Source organism: Panicum virgatum, chromosome 6K (genome assembly GCF_016808335.1).
Source record: "Panicum virgatum strain AP13 chromosome 6K, P.virgatum_v5, whole genome shotgun sequence".
Lineage (NCBI taxonomy): Eukaryota > Viridiplantae > Streptophyta > Magnoliopsida > Poales > Poaceae > Panicum > Panicum virgatum.
The window spans coordinates 23,119,509-23,137,960 of record NC_053141.1 but is presented as its reverse complement, the minus strand read 5'-3'; the positions used below and the strand labels follow the sequence as shown (position 1 = coordinate 23,137,960).

General features: G+C 44.1%; 1 protein-coding gene and 1 long non-coding RNA gene across 6 annotated transcripts; one reads left to right on the top strand and one right to left on the bottom strand.

Annotated features, from left to right (window-relative positions):
* The first annotated feature begins 4,121 nt into the window (after positions 1–4,121).
* Positions 4,122–7,167, top strand: LOC120712061. Of its 3 annotated transcripts, XR_005690648.1 has the most exons (3): positions 4,122–4,380; positions 5,477–5,539; positions 5,954–7,167. It is a non-coding gene; the product is annotated as an uncharacterized LOC120712061 (long non-coding RNA). The 3 variants fall into 3 exon arrangements; XR_005690650.1 differs by having other exon boundaries at positions 4,246–4,380; positions 4,490–6,343; XR_005690649.1 differs by having other exon boundaries at positions 4,247–4,380; positions 4,478–6,343.
* A 4,018-nt stretch (positions 7,168–11,185) lies between these two features.
* LOC120712057 (enoyl-[acyl-carrier-protein] reductase [NADH] 1, chloroplastic) lies at positions 11,186–15,463 on the bottom strand. Of its 3 annotated transcripts, none has more exons than XM_039997757.1 (13): positions 15,302–15,463; positions 14,501–14,756; positions 13,654–13,763; positions 13,514–13,569; positions 13,337–13,421; positions 13,211–13,258; positions 12,986–13,060; positions 12,763–12,874; positions 12,438–12,489; positions 12,290–12,341; positions 12,144–12,201; positions 11,770–11,868; positions 11,186–11,652 (listed from the first exon to the last, which is right to left on the bottom strand). In XM_039997757.1, exons 2-13 carry the CDS (start codon positions 14,733–14,735, stop codon positions 11,522–11,524), a joined length of 1,113 nt encoding a protein of 370 aa, XP_039853691.1. In that variant the 5' UTR covers positions 14,736–14,756; positions 15,302–15,463; the 3' UTR covers positions 11,186–11,521. The 3 variants fall into 3 exon arrangements, with proteins under 3 accessions (XP_039853691.1, XP_039853692.1, XP_039853693.1); XM_039997758.1 differs by having other exon boundaries at positions 14,501–14,743; positions 15,302–15,455; XM_039997759.1 differs by having other exon boundaries at positions 14,501–14,736; positions 15,302–15,448.
* Between the last annotated feature and the right edge of the window lie 2,989 nt (positions 15,464–18,452).

Genomic DNA, 18,452 nt, shown 5'->3' with positions numbered 1-18,452 from the left:
CTCATCAAATTATCACTCCTTTTGGTTTTAGGGATCCATCAGTAAAAAAAGAATTGATGAGTCCATATAATGAATAGACATACAGTGGTCAGCACTTAATGGAAAAAAACCAAAAAATGGTTACGATGTGCTATGTTGCACGGATACGGATACGTGTATCGGTATCGGAAGGATACAGATACGCGGATACGGCAATTTCCTAAACAATCCGATACGCGGATACGTTTACTATTTTAAAAATAAAATAATAATAAAAATAATAATAATGCTGGTCTGACTACCATTGTCTTAGGAAAGCCCACGGCCCATCTAAGCACCATATGTGTACCAGTGCCCTGCCCAATCGACTGCCAACCCATCCATGTCCAGTTCAGCTCTCGCGTAGGCGCACAGCTGCTTCCGCTCCCCGCAACCCATCCCCATCTGCTCCACCGCCCGCATCCCCGTCCGCCCTCTGCTCCATGGCACACCACCTCCGCTCGCAGCGTCGGAGCGTCGATTCGGCAGCCGCGGAGCTCGAATCGACGGCAGCAGAGGTCGATCCGGCGGTTGCGGACATCAAATCGGCGGCGGCGGAGGTCGAATCCCGCGGTGGTGGAGCTCCAATCAGCGAAGGCGGAGGTCCGCGGTGCTTCAATCGGCGGCGGCGGAGCCTGAATCGACGGCGGTTCGGCGGCCGACGCGAGCACGCGAGCTGGCGAGCAACCTTGCCCGCACAGGACTCTCCTTCTGCTCCCCTTCGTGTTGCACGGCCTCCACTCTGTTCGTGGCTGGGCGTATCCGCAGCCCAGGTTGGACGTTTGCTGGATTGGATACGTATCTTCCACGTATCGGAATTTTGTTTTATTTATTTTTTTGCCGATACTCCATGGATACGTGTCCACCACGTATCCGATGCGTATCCGTATCGGATACGTATCCGATATGGGATACGCCCCCTCCCTGGCGTATCGGGGTAACGTAGACAATGTGCATGGGTTGCTGGCATTATTTTGAACTATGTTTTGAAAGAGCATATGACACCATTGACCACTGTCATTAATTTTTTATACAAATATTTGTGCAGATAGATAAAATCAACAAGTTACCTCTAAATACTTTTGATGATAGATGTAGAGGTACTCATTTTATTTTATTTAACTAAAAAGGGCGTACCCAGTGCCGTAGGCTTCTCGCACTACGCGGGGACTGGGGAAGAGTTGTTTTAAGCACCAAGCCTTTCGGATGAATGTCATCACCTTTTCAATTATTTTTCTTTACCATTTCTACGTCTTAAAGTATTCTGGTATGTCTTTTTCATGGAACTTAAATGCACCTCACTCACTGAGATTACGAGACAGAAGATCTTAACATATGCATAATTTCAGTTTCTTTATGTTAGGGGAAAGCTCTCTAAAATGTGTTATGAAAAAAATCAACCCATCCATTATGTATACTATTCAGAATAACTCTAAAGTAAACAAAAGTTAATAATGCTGCCTTTTGTCCAATGATTTACTTACCCAGTTGCGCGGATGGTGAAAACTGATCTCTTTGCAAAGACAGCGGGTTCCTGCATGTATGCAGTACATTTATATTAGATTGAACATAATCCAAGTGTTTGCATAAACAATGATCTGCCTTTTGTGCCGGCCAGAGAGGATGTGCTCCATAATCCGGAACATGAACAATGAAATAAATAACAAACTTACATTGAACTCTTCAAATTCATAGCCCTCAATCATCACAATAGTTCGTTTGCAGTGGGAGCAAGATGCAATAACTCTTGAGCCTCCTCCCAGGTAAGCTTTAGCTCCATGGCATCTTCAGCATCCATTAAGAGCCGCCTGCTTTTGGAACCAATATTGTGACTTCTTTTTTGTAAAAACTGCAAAGACCCCTCACCTGCCTGCTGGTGAATTTATCCACCTTAAGCCAACTAACATCCCCATCAACTGAGTTCATATGATGATCATATAGAGAGTTTGGATGGAGATCTGCATTCCCCTTTATTGACTGAAGAAATTTGGGATAACCAATTACTACTCCTAAGCAAAGTGTCATTTGCAGTAGAAAAGAGTGCCTCACTGAGAAGGAAACCATTTGCAATAGCTGAGATCTGCGAGTCCTGTGTGAAAGTAACATACAAACATCAAAGTAAAACATAAGAAAGCAGATGAAAAACAAGCATCATCAGTAATATCAGACTATCTTAGAGGTTAATAGGAAAAACTAACTTACTGGCAGACTGACAGTATTTGTTGGCTTCCGGAATCCCATAACAAGTTTCCCCTCCGGATTATATCCGACTAAAGGTCACTACAAAAAAAAAACATTAGTAATTAAAAAACTTTTCCAGTAAAACAACATCCAGATAAGATGGAATAGATTGCATAATTTACTATAGCATGGAAACAATGTAAGAAATAATAAGCTATACACGACATACATATTCTAAAAAAATGGACTTCAACCAAGAAAAAAGTAATTGCGACGATGCTTATGAATGTCTCCAAAGAAATAAGTTGCTAATTACCTGTATCGCCAGCTTGTAATTGCATTGCAAGGACAGTATGCATGGTATAACACCCTCCAAGACATACATTCGGCTGATATTATTTGGCCAAAACCTAAACTGAAAATGCCATTCTTTTCCTATTGCATCTTGAATTGTCAAGGGGCGACCTTCTGGTTGAGAAATTGGGGGAAATATGCCTACACAAAGCATCTTGTTAATCCAGTATGACACAGCAACAATGGAGGAGAGGAAGATGGCGGTAGATGAGGGTATAGTACGCGCATTGGGTGGGTGTGGGTTACTCACGATGAGGACGAGGTACCAGTAGACGAAGTGCGGACGCTCGGCGCCGGGCATGGCAGCACCGCCCACCCCCTCCTGGAGCTCCTCCCTCCCTCGACGGATCCGGAGGCCAAAGCAGAGGCCAAGAGGTGAAGAGGACGCGTCCCCAGTTGAAACTCGCGGCCCGCAGCGTGGCGAATCCCATTGCATCCTTGACGGAGGGGAGCACGGGGAAGAACGCCGCGAGGCTAGCCTGGAACGCGCCAGCCGGAGCCGCGCAGGCCGTCGGCGGTCGCACGACGCGCCCGCCCGAGCCGTGCTAGCCTCGCGGCCCACGACCTCCCGCCGCCGGCCGCCGGAGCCGGGCCAGCCTTCGACCCGCGGCAGGCGCCGCCGCGCTCGCCGCTACTCGATGCGCGACGCGCCCGCTCGAGCCGCGCTTGCCCCGGGCCAGCCGTCGCCCCGCAGCACGCGCCGCCGCGCTCGCCGCTGCCCGGTGCGCGACACGCCCTCCCGAGCGGCCTTGCCCCCGCGGCCAGCCGCGCCCCCCGCCGCCCCCATGGCACGCGCCTGCTTGAGCCGCGACAGCCGTCGCCGCCGCAGCACGCGGCCGGCGGAGCCGCCCGCGCGGGGAGAGCACCTGCCAGATCTCAATTGGATCGAGAGGAAACCCGCGTCTAGCCGTCCGGAGCAGGGGCCAACGTCGCCGTCTGCCTGGGCGAGGGGGAGGAGGCGTCGCAGGGAAGGAGGCAGCGTCTGGGGAAGGCGCGTCGCGAGGGAGGAGGCGGCGTCGAGGGAAGGCGCTTCGCGAGGGGGAGGCGGCGTGATCGACTGGCGGGATTGGGTGGGCACCGTGCGGGGAAGGTCGCGATGCGGGGTTGGCGATCGCGCAAACGGAGGACGCGGCGCGACACGCGGGATTGAAAATCGGCGTGACCAGCGCGGCTCCGCGATCCCCGTGGGAAAAACCGGCGCCGGGGCTCCGCGACCCGGGTGAAAAATCGGTGGGTAAACCCGCCGCGTGGGTACAATTCACGGTGAAAAAAATCGGAAGGGGGGAGGGGCGCGCCACGGCGATTGCACTGGCAGAGCGATTGTTTTCGGCGCGCCAGATTTCTGTCAAATAATTTGTGATTACATGCGGGCCTCAAAGAGGAAATTTGTGAGGTGAGTATGAAGACTAAATTTGGTGAGGAATATTTCAATTATTATGAATCTTTATAGTATAGATATAATTTGTGAGGTGAGTATGGAGGCTAAATTTGGTGAGAAATATTTCAATTATCATGAATCTTTTATAGTAGAGATAGAATAGATACTTGTAAAAGCCTCCTACCCGTCGGCCACCGTTGCCTGCCCATCGACCATCGCCCGCTGCTTTCCCTCCTTCTGCCTTCGCGCGCCGCGGTGCCCGCCGCCGCAGCGCTCGCCGCCTCCTAGTGCGCCGCCTCCTGCCACTGCTACCTGCTCCGCCACCGCCGTGCCTGCTCCGCCATCACTGCTGGTTATGCGCCACCTGCTCTACGGCGGTCGTCGCTAGTGTTTGCTCCACGCACCGCTGCCTCGCCAGCCGGCCGAAGGGCGCGCCGGCGACTGAGAAGGTGGGAGAAATATTGGTTCATCATTATCAAACTAATAGTAGTTCAACATTTTTCAGAAGGCTGGTTCAATATTTTTTTCATGTAAAATGTTGAATAGACTATCAACTAGGTCTCCCTGCGCGGCTGCCCGAGCACCCTCTCCCGGAAGGCGGTGCTCCTCCCGCGGCCGGCCCTCCCGGCGTGACCTCCTCCCTAGCGACGTTAGCCTCTCCCAGCTCTAGCCCTCCCCGGCACCGCGCGACCTGCTCCCCGCGCTCCACCATTCCCCGCCGTCGCCCTCTATCGCCAGATCCGGCGCGTCGGTGGGCGCGGACGGGTATGGGTGGGCGGGCGGCGTCGGCCTGCGGCAGGCCACGGCAGGCGAGCAGGCCAAGGCGGTGGGGCGGGCCAAGGTGGGCGTCGGCGGCCAAGCAGGCTAAGGCGGGCTCGGGCGGTGTCGAGCGGGCGTGGGGGCGAGCAGGCCAAGGCGCGAGCGGGCTGCGTCGGCGAGCGAGCGGCCGGCGGCGGCATGGTTCTACACCCCATTTGGGAACCCATCCGAGTCCCCCCCCCCCCCCCCCCCCCCCCCGATCTAGAGCAGCACGTTGGAGCAGGTAAACGCAGCAGCACCTCATCATCCTGATGCAGGCGGGCACGACGCGGTGGTCAGGCTCGGGGCCAGCGGCTACGGCTTCTCGGTGACCAGTTCCACTCTTTCCCCGAAAGGTCGGATGAAATCATCGAGAACCTCCGCACCCTTCCCTGCCTCATATGCAAATCGAAGCAGCAGCCAGCAGCAACACGTTTCATTCCTCTGCTTCTACTCCAAGGCACGGCTCCAAATCAGAGCAGAACCTGGCGTTGCATCCTGACCTCCACTGTTTATTCCTCCAAATCCAAGCTGTAGAGCAATGGGCAAGCACTAGAGAACATGATTAGGATTAGGAAAATACAGATTTGTATGTATTAAAGCTAGGACACTGCAGCTAATGTTGCCTTCTCTTTTCATTGTTAACGCACAATATCAAAATGATTGGGAAATATACCCAGTTAGATGCTTGTGTATACTACTTGCTTTTACTCTCTAATAATACCATCTTCTTTATTTGAGTTATAGGCAATGGTTGTTAATTGTGGGTGATTTGTGATCTCAAAAGCCAGCCTGCTGTCTGCTCCAGAGGTAGGAATTTTTAATTTTGCCATATCGTGTGAATTTTTCTAGCAGTAAAGAATATTTGCCCTAAGCCCTATTAACTCTACAAGCACAGTGACAGAAGGTTTATGTTAGACTTGGTTTATGGGATATATATCTCATGAGCACACTGTTTCATTTGTGAACTGATGAGAAGTACGGTAGGATTGGTCTTATTTGTTCTTTTTCATTTTTCATGCAAATTGATTTTTTTTCCCTCATGTGTGCTCTGCTAAACTGGTAAATATAGCATGAGAGTCACAATCCTGGGTCTAGGCAAACTATACTTTCTGTTTGTCTATGTTTACAGCATAACATATCATGTGCTTCTCATGCTATATTTATTATTGTGAAACTATATTTATTCTTTTGTTTCAGTTCTAATGCTTTTTTCTATTTCAGATGCATTCGGAGTGTGCCAGCAGATGCACTCTGGCACCAATACCAAATGAATTATCATTTCCTTTCTGCTCCATGCCTTGATGATGTGCTTTCTGGGTACTCTCCTAACGAATGTTGCCTATTCCATCATCAGAATAGAGATATTGCCTGCACGTTTGTTCGGTCTACTAACATACTAGAATACGTCATATGTTTTTTGTTTTTTCAGCGTAGTTTTCAAATTTCAGTTCCAATGGTGGAAGCTCTTTTTTGTATCAGTAGAGTAATGTGTGTTCTGCTTTTCACACAAACTGATCTTTCTAGAAGATATAATGATTTCACTGAATAACTTCGAGGAATTAAGTTTGAATTATGTGTACCTCATCAATTTGGCAAAATTGCCACAAAACATGTTCTTTCTTTGCATTGCTCCACCACATTGCTTTGAGAGGGGTGATGTGTTGAGACTTGAGAGCTTAGGGCAATTGAGGGCCCTAGGACTGCCTAGGTATCCAGCTAGACGCTAACACACTGTCGGATTGTGAACCTGCAATCCCAGTGCAATGAAAAATGTGAACTTTGGTGTTTGCTGGTAAGTTGTAGCCGGTGCTTCAACTTGCACAAAGTATCATACTTTGTGCAAGCATGTACAGGCTACTAAGTATAGGAGAGGAGATAAACTTTGTCTGATAAACATTGTCGGATTGTGGGGAGCTTCAAGAGGATAAGTTCTTTGCCGTTCTATCCAATAGCTCTTTTGGTGGTTTGATTTGTATTATCAAGATGCAACTGGTTGGTGTTCGTCCCTTGCATCTTGATTCTTGAAAGCATATGCTGCTGTTTAGTCTTTCGTTTGCATTACCAAATGTCATGGCTTAATGTCATGGTCAGCAAGCCGCAAGGGATACAACTCTGGTGATTTTAGGCACCTGGCTCGAAGCAAAGGGACGACTATGTCTTCAACAGTGGCCAGTTCAGCATTAGTTGCAGATTGTAGAGGAGAGGTGCACCTATGGTCCCTGGCCGGAGCTAAGGATCTCAGTGCAGTAGATGCCTATACAATCTAGATCAGAGCCACTTTGGTACTCGGAATTGTTCAATGTTGTGTATGTAATACTAAAATCTGTTTCTTCTAATTCTTCTATGTGTTTGATGAAAAAAAATATATTGTCATAGCGTTAGCACGGACATTATATTTTACATTTACATTTGTATTTAAATAATTTTATGGTTAACTCTATGATATATCCTCTGCAGTCGGGCGCCGCGACTTCGCTCTGCAGTCGCAAATCTGGCCGTCCACCCGCGATCCTACAATAATGGCTTGTTTGTGCGGTTCTCTTGCCAGATGCTGGCTCGATCACGGCTCCTGCTCGACGCTGGCTCGGCTCGAGCACATGGACCATCCCTTCGCCTGCCTCCGCGGGCATGGAGCTGGCTAGGGAGAATGCGCTAGAGTGGTACGACGAGGCGGCCTTCTCGCAGGTGGCGGTGACGACGCCTGGTGCGGGTCTGGCGGCTTTCACCGTTCACGTATTAGCGCATGCTCAGGAGCATGCTGGGCGCGGTGGCGGTGGCGGCGGAGCCCAAGCATATCGTCTTCTCCGACGAAATTCTCTCGATTCCCACCATGGATTACAAATCCACAGCATCCAAAGCTCGCGCACGTCCCTAGCTCCCTCCCCAACGGCCCAACCCCTCATAGTTGAGCTCCGCTAGCTGCCTCGCCGGGAATCAAGGATTCCCCAGCCGCCGACCTCCCTGTACCGCCCGAGCTGCGCCCCTATGCCGACAACCCCTCTCCGGCCCTCCTCCTCGTCCACCTACCGCGAAAACGGAACCCCGGCGAGCACGCACATCTTATCGGCCCTTTTCCCCTTCGTTTCCAGCTCCGCCGGCACCAGACCGCCGCCGCGTTGCCGCTCCGACCTGTGGCGCCACCGCGCGCAGGTCTCGCGCCGCCCCTGCGTCATGCTACCGGGCGCACTGGCCCCTATCGAGCACGCCGGCCACAGGCCCACCTCGCCGCGCCGCAGCCTGGTCTAGTGCTGGCGGGAACGGCGGCACTGCCACGCGCGGGCCATGGCTATGGCGAGGCTGCTGGCCATGCCGCCTCTCCTTGTTCTGTCTCCCAAAAACACGAGCGAGCCGAGCATCAGGTAGCCGAGAATCGAGCCAGCGTTGGGCAGGACCATCCGCGCGCGAGCCATTGGCCCTGTTTGGTTTCCCTATCATAGCATAGCACACAATTCCCGAGAAAATAATCTCACATGCATGGAGTACTAAATGAAGTTTATTTGCAAAACCTTTTCACGGATGGACGTAACTTTTCACGACAAATCTAATGACAGTAATTAATCGATGATTGGCTACAGTGATGCTACAGTAACCATCCTCTAATCGTGCGGTCAAAGGCCTCATTAGGTTCGTCTCGCGAAGTAGCGCAGGGCTGTGGAGTTAGTTTTGTAAATTGCCTTTATTGAGTAACCCTAATTATTGGTCAAAATTTTTGTGCTAATTGTGCTACAAAGAACCAAACAGGGCCATTGGGAGGTGCTGTAGGATAGCGGGTGGACGGTAGATCAGTCTGACTGCAGAGCGAAGTCGCGGCGTCCGACTGCAGGATCTGAATCCGTTGACTGGCTGTTCCAACCAACCCCCTAGATGGATACATGCACCCGTAGTGTCAACACGGGCACCTTACTAGTTGCTTTTAGGTCAACTGAAGGAAGGGGTCTTCTGACAAGGTGGAATAGTGTGATGCCCCAAGTACATATTGTATCATTATCGTAGTAGTGTGCGCCTGTGTAAAAGTAACTTGACTTCAGATTAGCTATCGCCTCATCTATGCAAATGATCCTACAAGATGAAATAACGATCTCATACCCAATAATAAGCAATGTTTGTTTAAACGCCGTTTAAATGGTAAATAGAGATAAACTGTGTTGTCTGTACTTTAAACGGTCATTTAAACTATAAAAAAAACCAAAGAAAACAGTCTAACTGAAACGGGATTAAATGCTATATGATGGCCTAAATGGCCATTTGATACATTGTTTAGGCAAATAGAAGCTAATCTACTTGCATTCTTACATGCATACATATTTATACTTAATTATTTTACATGAATAAATATGTATACCTGATTTGTTACATGCTTAAATATATATACTTGATCATTCACATGCATAAATACATACATTAGTTAGAATAGTTATTTTTGAAGCAATTAACAAGTATATTTTGGTGATATAATACAAAACAGTTTATTTCGTTTAACTCCTTTTAAATGCTGTTTAAATCATTTAAACACTAAACAAAAAGTGACCGACTATTTACCATTTAGCGTTAAAGATAACATGGATAATAGTAATTAAATAAACAAATAAAATAATTAAATGGACTAAAAATGGAAAATTGAGCCCTATCATCAATTTCTACTCCCTTCAACTCTGTCAGTTTAGAACTCGAAGGGTATGGGTTTGTGTGATATGTCACATTGGCATACAATAAATGGTGTTGTTTGGATAGCAAGGGGTTAAGTATGTGAGGTGGATTGTTTAGGAGTGGGTATGGATAGGGTTATGAGATTGTTTCCCTTTCCTTTGTTAGCAGGGGATATGTTTGGGTTAGGGGTATATTATTTTATGACCATAATACCATCTTTTAATTTTTTAAATATGGAGCTTCATTTATAGACTGAGAGTATTTTTTCATAATTTTACACCCTATTACATCATCCTATCCCTTCCATTGGGAGTGGATTGGCGGATAAGAAACTCTCATTTCTCTTACACAAACATTAATTTTTTTCTCAAACCCTTCTATCCAAATATGGTATGAAATATATCCCACCCCTCATATCCCATTCCTGCCCTCCATTTCCCTAAATCCAAACACCACCTATATGTAAAAAGGTATCTTTTACAATGATTCTGGTCACATAAGCCTTATGTATCTAATATTTTAGCTAACTAAATGAAGTTTTATTTAAGATTAGACGTTATTGTACCTTTAGTGCTAAGAGATTTGTAGGTTGGGTTAATCTTGCGTTCCATCGGGCAATTACGTAGGGCTATTAATTTTGTGAGTTTTATGGAACCACAATAATTTCCTCAGGTTTGAATATTGATTCTTGCACTGTGCTAAATTAACAAGTCCACGGCTACTAATTTTATAGTGTACAAAAAAAGAGAGAGAAACGCGAGAGGTGGGGGGGGGGGGGGTTATGACGTCCCCACCATGTTTTGTTAAGAGGAAGCATCAGCAACAGCCGGTCACCAAAAAAAAACCCATACCATGTTGCGCCAGCGAGGGTGATTTTTATTGCGCAGTGCACCGGTTCGAGCCTGGGCGGGTGGCATCCACGATTGCAAAAAAAACATACCATGTTGCGCCAGCAAGGGTGATTTTTATTGCACGGTGCACCGGTTCGAGCCTGGGCGGGTGGCATCTGCGACGGGAGCACCCACCACTGAGCCATCAGGTTGCGCTACTAATTTTATCATAGCATGCAATTGATCAAATAATACGAGCAACGTTTTTTCACATCAAAGTTCTTGCAGTGTGCTAAATCAACAAGTCCATGGCTACTAATCTTATTATAGGAATATATGTTGTCAAATACCAAACAGTTTTAGTTGGTGATATCATCTAGAAAAAAATGGCGCTATCTGACAGTGTGTATTCATAAAATTGAGTATGCGTATGTATTTACGAGCATTTATGCTGTGTTTAAAAAAAATTGCTGCAACATGCAATGCTGTGGCCTTTGCAGTCTAGCAGACACTGACGCCCAGCAAGACGACGACATCCAAGATGATCAAGACAAACTCGTGCCCCCACTTTTCAAGACAGTTACTGAAGATCTGCAAAGGTACTGGTAGAGGCACCTGTACCTTAGCTACCTGAATTCATTTATGATTATGAACCCATCTCAATTTGCACCCATACAATTTTTCCAAATTATGACTATTTGTTAGCGTCACGGTATGTAGCCAGTAGTTGGACAGTTTCCCCGAAAGTTCAGAATTTCAGAATGCAAGGTTTAGCTGTAACTGTTAGTCTGTTACAGATGAACTCTGTGTCCTCAGCCTAACAATTGGATTATAGTATTCATCAGATTAGTAATGCAACAAACCAAGGTATCATTTTTTTTCCTTTTTCATATGCAGAGCGATACAGCTCTGCTATTTACCAAGAACATTTCCCCTCTCTTGTGTTCGTCTACTGAGTAGATCACAGTAAAGAAGGCACCAAACATTATCTATGTTTGCTTATTGTGGTTGTATAACATTGCTCATCCCGGAATTATTCAGCCACAGTAAAACACTATTAAGTGCTGAAATATCGGAAATGGGCCAAAGGGATTACTGGACTGCTTCAATCTTTTCAAACCACATCATCCAGGAATTACTCTAATGTTGAGTACCAAATGGATTATAAATGGCCTCCCAACACCAACGGTGGCAAGAGGTCATTTTTTTTAACATTTCCTGCCCTTACCTCTCACACTAACTAATTAAGGTCTTTATTCAAGAATCGCGCAGCAATGAAGCAGGAAAGCCCATCTATCTACCACAGCCATGCCTATGACGTTATCGTAGGGCTGTCAACCGCAAGCCCCATAGTATTGAGTCCGTTGTCGACATAGACGGTCGAACCAGTGATGGCAGAAGCCAAAGGAGACACCAGGAATGCAGCTGTGTTCCCCACCTCATCTGTTCAACATGCAATATTTTTGTTAGAGAACATTTTTTTTGCCGAAAGGCTAAACTGCTTTCAGATAATACAATTTTGGGGGGTAGTTAGTCATAGTGAAAGAAGCCAATCTTCACCTGCCAACAGCTCCTTCTGCAGTGGTGCATTGACATAAGAGTACTCTATCATCTTCTCAATAAATCCAATTGCCTTAGCTGCTCTGCTCCCCAGAGGGCCTACAGATACCACGAACAAAACACAAAATGAAACAAATTTGAGGACACGAGTCCCTTAATTGCTAAAGCTAGATATCCTAAACTGCTGTGCCTAGGGGAATATTATATCAAGCAAAGTTTTAACACATTTATTAAACACTGATATATTTATTTACCAGCACCACTCACATAACTATGTATATAAAGTACTATTAGTGAACAATATTGATACTGCTAACTTTCATCTGAGATGAATCAGTTTCTTCAACAGTATCCTTTCAAATGAACAAACATACCTGCAGATATGGTGTTAACTCTGATTTTGCCTTTACGTCCAGCTTCGAAAGCAAGCACCTACATTGATATGTGGGAAAAAGTGTAAGGAAAAAAATGATGTACAGGTAAATAAATAATTCAAGTACACAACAGTGCAATACCATACCCGTGTATCGCTCTCAAGAGCTGCTTTTGCAGAACTCATGCCACCACCATATCTATAAGGAAAAGAGAAGGTAATAATCATTATAGCCACAACAAAGTAATCTCAGCTCAATAATTAGCTTCTTCTTGTAAAACAAAAGAATAATTACCCAGGAATTGCCCTTTCAGACGCAATGTACGTTAGAGAGATGCTAGCACCACCTGAAAAATATTTAAATTCATGAAACAGAGTCAACAAAAGGGATACAAGGCAGTGTTTCAGGACATGCTTTTTCTATTGAAGAACACAGAGTGGGTTTCTGTCCTCCAAGAGTTTCATCCACATGAAACACATTGTACATAGCTATAAACAACAAAACTTTAATGATTTATGAGCTTGACAAAATTTAAAAAACAAATAAAAAGCAGTAATAGCAGAATTAACCCTAGCATGGGAAATATAAGTGCCAGCATAGTGTAGGAGATATGCACTACCTGGATTCATTATAGGAAGGAAATGCTGAAGCAATGAAACATAAGAGTAACTGGATGCTGAAATAGCAGCAAGATAGCCTCTTCTTGATGTCTCCAACAAAGGCTTCGTTACCTTCAAACATGAAGGTAGGTGAGTTTTCATTGAAGATTTCATGAGCATGATGTCACCAGAAATAGCTCACACATACACAGAGCGAGAAGGAGAGGGGGAGAGAGATTGTACCTCAGGGCCATTAGCAAGAGAATGCACAAGTATGTCAATGCTGCCAAAATCATTCTTTACTGTTTCGGCAACTTCCTGTTAAATTAAGAGAACTATATTAGTCAAAGCTCTAAAGCTTTCATAAAAACAAGGTACCCCATTGCAGTTGTATTCTGACTGTTGTTTTCTAGCAAGCAAAGAAGTTAGGCAAGCCATATGGAAGGAAAATGGTCAGCATCTACACACCTTAACAGTCCAGTTTGATGACCCAGCATACCTTTTGTTCGATTTGACCTAAAATAGAGAATAAAATTTTGAATACGAATCCATGTTGCAAATTGAAGTATATATACATATATTTAAGAACATTACATCTTCAGGAACATCCTCAGGGGAATCATAGACAGCATCAAGTGGATAGACTTTAACAACATCCATAAGAGATCCATCTGGCAACCTGTATCAACAGCAAGTCACACATATGCTAAATAGTAGGTCGAAAGCTAGACTGTATGAATATTGAAACCAATAAAAAGTTAAAATACAGACTTGCGTGATTCGTCAAACTTTCCACGCCTCAGACTTGTCTCAAATATGTTAAGTGCCTGTCATTGAAGAATACTACATGAGATTATTGGTCAGCAAAACTGTCCAAGGCAAGGAAATCTGCAAGAATCCGATCAACATACTGGCACCCATGTTCCAACAAGAATTTCAGCACCAGCTGCAGCAAGAGCTTTTGCAATTGCCCATCCATAGCCATTGTCATCAGCAACTCCAGCAATGAATGCCCTTTTACCTGAAACACTAACAGTAAATGAGAAACATTGTAGTCCTTCAGAAGGCTTCCAGCAACATATCAGACTGACAACAAAGTCCTTTGCGTTTTCATTCTTTCAATAAATAAAATTACATACATGAGAATATATACAATATCCAGTTATTTTTAAGGCATAAGGGGTATCTTTTATCATATACGTTAGACATTTTTTCCTTAAAGCACCACAAACAGCTTTCTTATTCTATACCCATGAACTTTACACAGTTTCCAGGAAATCGAATTTTCAACCACGAAAGGATACCATGGAAACTAATAAACAAGATCTAAAAAAAGGTTCAGCTTTACCAACAAGATCTAACACAAGGTTCAGTTTTACCACTAGACTATATCATTCCATACGATCTGTATGCAATGATGTTTCGGTTATAGTTTCAAGCAAGAAATTGATGCACTCCCATCAGCATATGTGGTCATCACTTAAATAGATTACGAAAAACTGTAAGGATATTTCAGGCCATAAACTGATTGCTTCCAACAACCAATCAATTGTTCTTAGTTCTAAGGGTACGACTAAGAATTGAACTGTAGCCTTCCATTATAAGTGATTATCAATACTTGAAAACAATGGAAAGCTACAATAATAAGCATATAGGACAAATATAGTAGTAAATAGTAAATACTATAGCAGCAAAACACAACAAAAAAGAAAATTGTTACTTTTGCAATCTGAGAGATATCTAGATGACTTGAGTTACCTCTGAGATCAATGGGAAGCCCCTGTGGGCCACTCTCTCCTGACATTGCTCTTACAACAAAACCAGCACGCTTAGAACTGAGAGGCCTGGAGCAGCAGATTTTGGGGCAGCTTGCAAATCTAGCAGTGGTTTCAATCCTGGAAACCGCCGCCCTCGAGGCAAGCATTCCTTGTGAGGCCGTGATGCAGGGGCGTGCAGACACCATCTTCACACCAGCAGCTGCTGAAGCACTCATCCTGTTCACTACCAGCTAAGCCTGTCAGTCAGAACATCAATAGAGCGTGTCACTAGAAGGAGATATACCATCAAGAACAACACAAAAACATTCGTCTGGGTTCAACACAATTACAAGAGTAAGAAACACTGTTCATCCCGGGATCAGAACAGAGTTCTCCTCCATTTGGACAAATAGCTAATCATTTCCGGACGATAAAAATTCTAAGCCAACGAATCGGTGACAGAACCAAGATTCAAAGCTGAGACCCCTCCTCGCTGGGGAGCAGGACTTGAAAGTTCACGCCCCGTCCCCCTCCCTTAACTTATGTATATCCAACTAAAGACCAGATTACACAACCAACCAAAGGCACGGCACGCATCTCTAATTCTCGTCCCTCGAGAGAAAAAAAACATGCGACGGCGATTAGTTCAGCTCCCGGCTTGCACCATCGGAAACATCACTGCTCTAACACCAGCGCAGAACGGCGTCGACACGGATCGGCCCTAAGATTCACCCTGCTAAGGACAGAAAGCTAGCGCGGATCGCGGGCGAGAAACGGGAGGATCGGGAGAGGCGTGGCTTACCTGGCCTCGGGGAATGCGGGAGGGGGATCTGGGAGCGCGATGCGCGTGCTGCTTGGGCAAGAGCAGGGTGGTGGAGCGGAGAAGGGGAGGGAGCTGCGGAAATAAAACGAGAGGGTTTTCGATGAGACCGAGGACCGAGGGGACGAGGGTTTGGAGTAGCTGAGAAACCAAGGAGGCCCCTGCTGGCTGTGCCTGCCTGCGCACCAGTTGTTGTTGGCAGGCTTCCTGTCAGCCCAGTTGAAGGAGTATCTCTCGGCCCATGGAGTAATTACATAGTTTTTTTTCCATATTTTTTTTCACAAAGTTTATCAACCGGCCTTTTTTCATTTTTATATTTTAAAAAATAAAATTTTAAAAATATATGCCGAATAGGAAAATTTTCAAAAATGGGTGTCTGTCGCCCCGGGGGGCGGGGTGCCTGTCGTCCATCCAGTTGGCGACAGGACCAAAATATAAAAAATTTTTACATTTAGGTCCTGGTGCCCAGGGCGCATTAAACAGTGAACTTGTAAAATTAATATAAAATCGTAGAAAAATCAGAAAAATACAAAACTCAACTGTTATGGATTCTATGAAATAAGATCTACAACTTTTGTTACATAAAGTTTTTCATTTGATCAATGTATCTTGCTCTATTTTAAATATCAGTTTAATGCACTTTTATTTAAATCTCAAGATCCATCCTTTGGATGCATGTCATCTTTGGCCAGAGTGTTGCATGTGGTGAGTATAGGCTTGTGTAAAATTGGTAGGCCCAGAAAACACGTATAGCAAAAGTTTTTAAATTAGATCTTGCAATATATCTAGTTTAAATGAGTTATTTATCCATGCTGCTATACTGAGTTTTCGGAGCCATAACTTTTACAGTAGCCTTATTTTATTTCCTAAGAGCTATGGAAAAAGTTTGGTAAATTTTAGATAAGCACAGCTGGACCAAATGAATTATGACTAAGGTAAATGCACTAAATCAAGAAAAATAGTTCTTGTACCTAGAAAAATCTGAAATAATTCATTTGGTCTAGTTGTGCTTATCTAAAATTTACCAAACTTTTTTTATAGCTCTTAGGAAATAAAATAATGGTACTGTAAAAGTTATGACTTCTAAAAATCAGTATAGCAGCATGGATAAATAACCCATTTAAACTAAACATATTGCAAGATCTAATTTAAAAACTTATTCTAGAAATGTTTTCTAGGCCTACCAATTTTGTACAAGCCTATGCTCACCATATGCAAAACTCTGGCCAAAGATGACATGCATCCAAAGGATGGATCTTGAGATTTAAATAAAAGTGCATTAAACTGGTATTTAAAATAGAGTAAAATACATTGATCAAATGAAAAAACTTTATGTAACAAAAGTTATAGAAATTGTTTCATAGAATCCAGAACAGTTGAGTTTGTATTTTTCTGATTGTTCTAAGATTTTATATCTATTTTACAAGTTCACTGTTTAATGCGCCCTAGGCGCCAGGACCTAAATATAATTTTTTTTTACATTTAGGACTTGTCGCCAACTGGATGGGCGACACGCACCTTGTCGCCCATTAGGGGGGTGACAGGCACCCATTTTTGAAAACTTCCATATTCGGCATATATTTGTGAAATTTTATTTTTTTTAATATAAAAATGAAAAAAAGCCTATCAACCGTGCGACGGTACAACAGCCCAGCTACGATCTGCGCAGCCCATACTTTTAGAGAAAATTCCCTACGTAGCATTTATAAAATTTGCTCTTCCTCTATAGCACTCAAACTCAAAAACTTCCCTATAAATGCACTGCCGAAATTTTTGTTCTCTATCTAGCACTTCCGTTAGTAAGGACACCTAACAGTGTTAACTGCAAGGGAAAAAGTCCCTTTTGCCCCTCTTTGGGTTCCATCATATCTGTTACATGGCTGCTGTATATTTTAAGGTTTTGAGACAATTTGAAATGCAAGTTTGTTTGGCCCCAAATATTTTGGGTATGTCTCCTCGTATTTTTTTGTCTCTCATTTTATGCACTATGTTATATTTTGCACAGACTATAGAAGCTTCAATTTTTTGCAGAGCTAACCTAACAATATGTCCAACAACATATCCATGCATATAGGATTGCAACATGACAATTAACCAAATAAATTTTAGAGAAGATCCAAATAGAATTGCAACATGACAATTAACCAAATAAATTTTAGAGAAGATCCAAATTCACATCCACACATAATCACAACCATCCAGGACCTCATTACAGAAAATAAAGTGTATTTGCATACAAATTCACATTACAGGTTCAAAAGTTCACATCCACACATAACCACAATCAGTCATATGGCATTATTACATATCACCATCACAGACTCAATCTTCGTTTACACCTTGTGCTCATTGCAGGACTAGCAGCAGCATCAACCATTTTGCTTCTTGTGGCCATTGCTGGGCTATCAAACAACGGCTGCTTAGTTTTTTTTAATCTTTTTTGCAACAGCCTTCTTCTTTGTTTTGCCCTTTCTGTTCTTATCTACTTCAATTGTTTGATCGGCCGTAGGCTAATTTGAGCCGCTCCTTGACCTATATATGTATATGATCAATTAATTGAAGAACAAATGAAACCACTAATCATGCAATAAAAATTCAGATTTAGTTGAAATACCTTTTCAAGGCTACAGAGTTAGAGTTTTCTTATTTCTCTTTTTTTTACTTGAAATGTCCAAGCTTTGGTAGATCTTAATTAAAATTCAGCATGAAGTTGCAGCAATGGTAGAGGTACCTTTTGGGAGTTTTGGGAAAAGAGTCAATATGTTTTCTCTTCGTACTAGTAGTACTCTCCAAGGGTCAATATGTTTTCTCTTTGTACTAGTAGTACTCTCCAAGGTTTGACTACAAGTGAGAAGGACGATGAGACACTATTATTGCAAAATGAAATCAAAAAATTAAAAGTTGAGCAAACCTTGGTGGTGGAAATGACATGGAAGCCGTTGTAGCTTCATTCTCCCATGGCACAATGGATTTTTGTATGGTTGTGCTTGTACCTTTTTTCTTCTTTGGTGGTCCCCTACATTAGCAAATTAAAGTAAATTTTAGCTGAGTATGCAATTGTAACATATGTGTATACATGTAAGTAAGCTGTAACATAGACATGTACATCACATCTTTAATTGCTTCTATGTCC

Coding starts and splice junctions, on each gene's coding strand:
- LOC120712057 (XM_039997757.1), bottom strand. CDS start 14,735: ATGAGTGCTTCAGCAGCTGCTGGTGTGAAGATGGTGTCTGCACGCCCC. Junction 13,061..13,210: donor CATCAAACTGGACTGTTAAG/GTGTGTAGATGC, acceptor TTAATTTAACAG/GAAGTTGCCGAAACAGTAAA. Junction 12,342..12,437: donor TCTGAAAGGGCAATTCCTGG/GTAATTATTCTT, acceptor TTTTCCTTATAG/ATATGGTGGTGGCATGAGTT.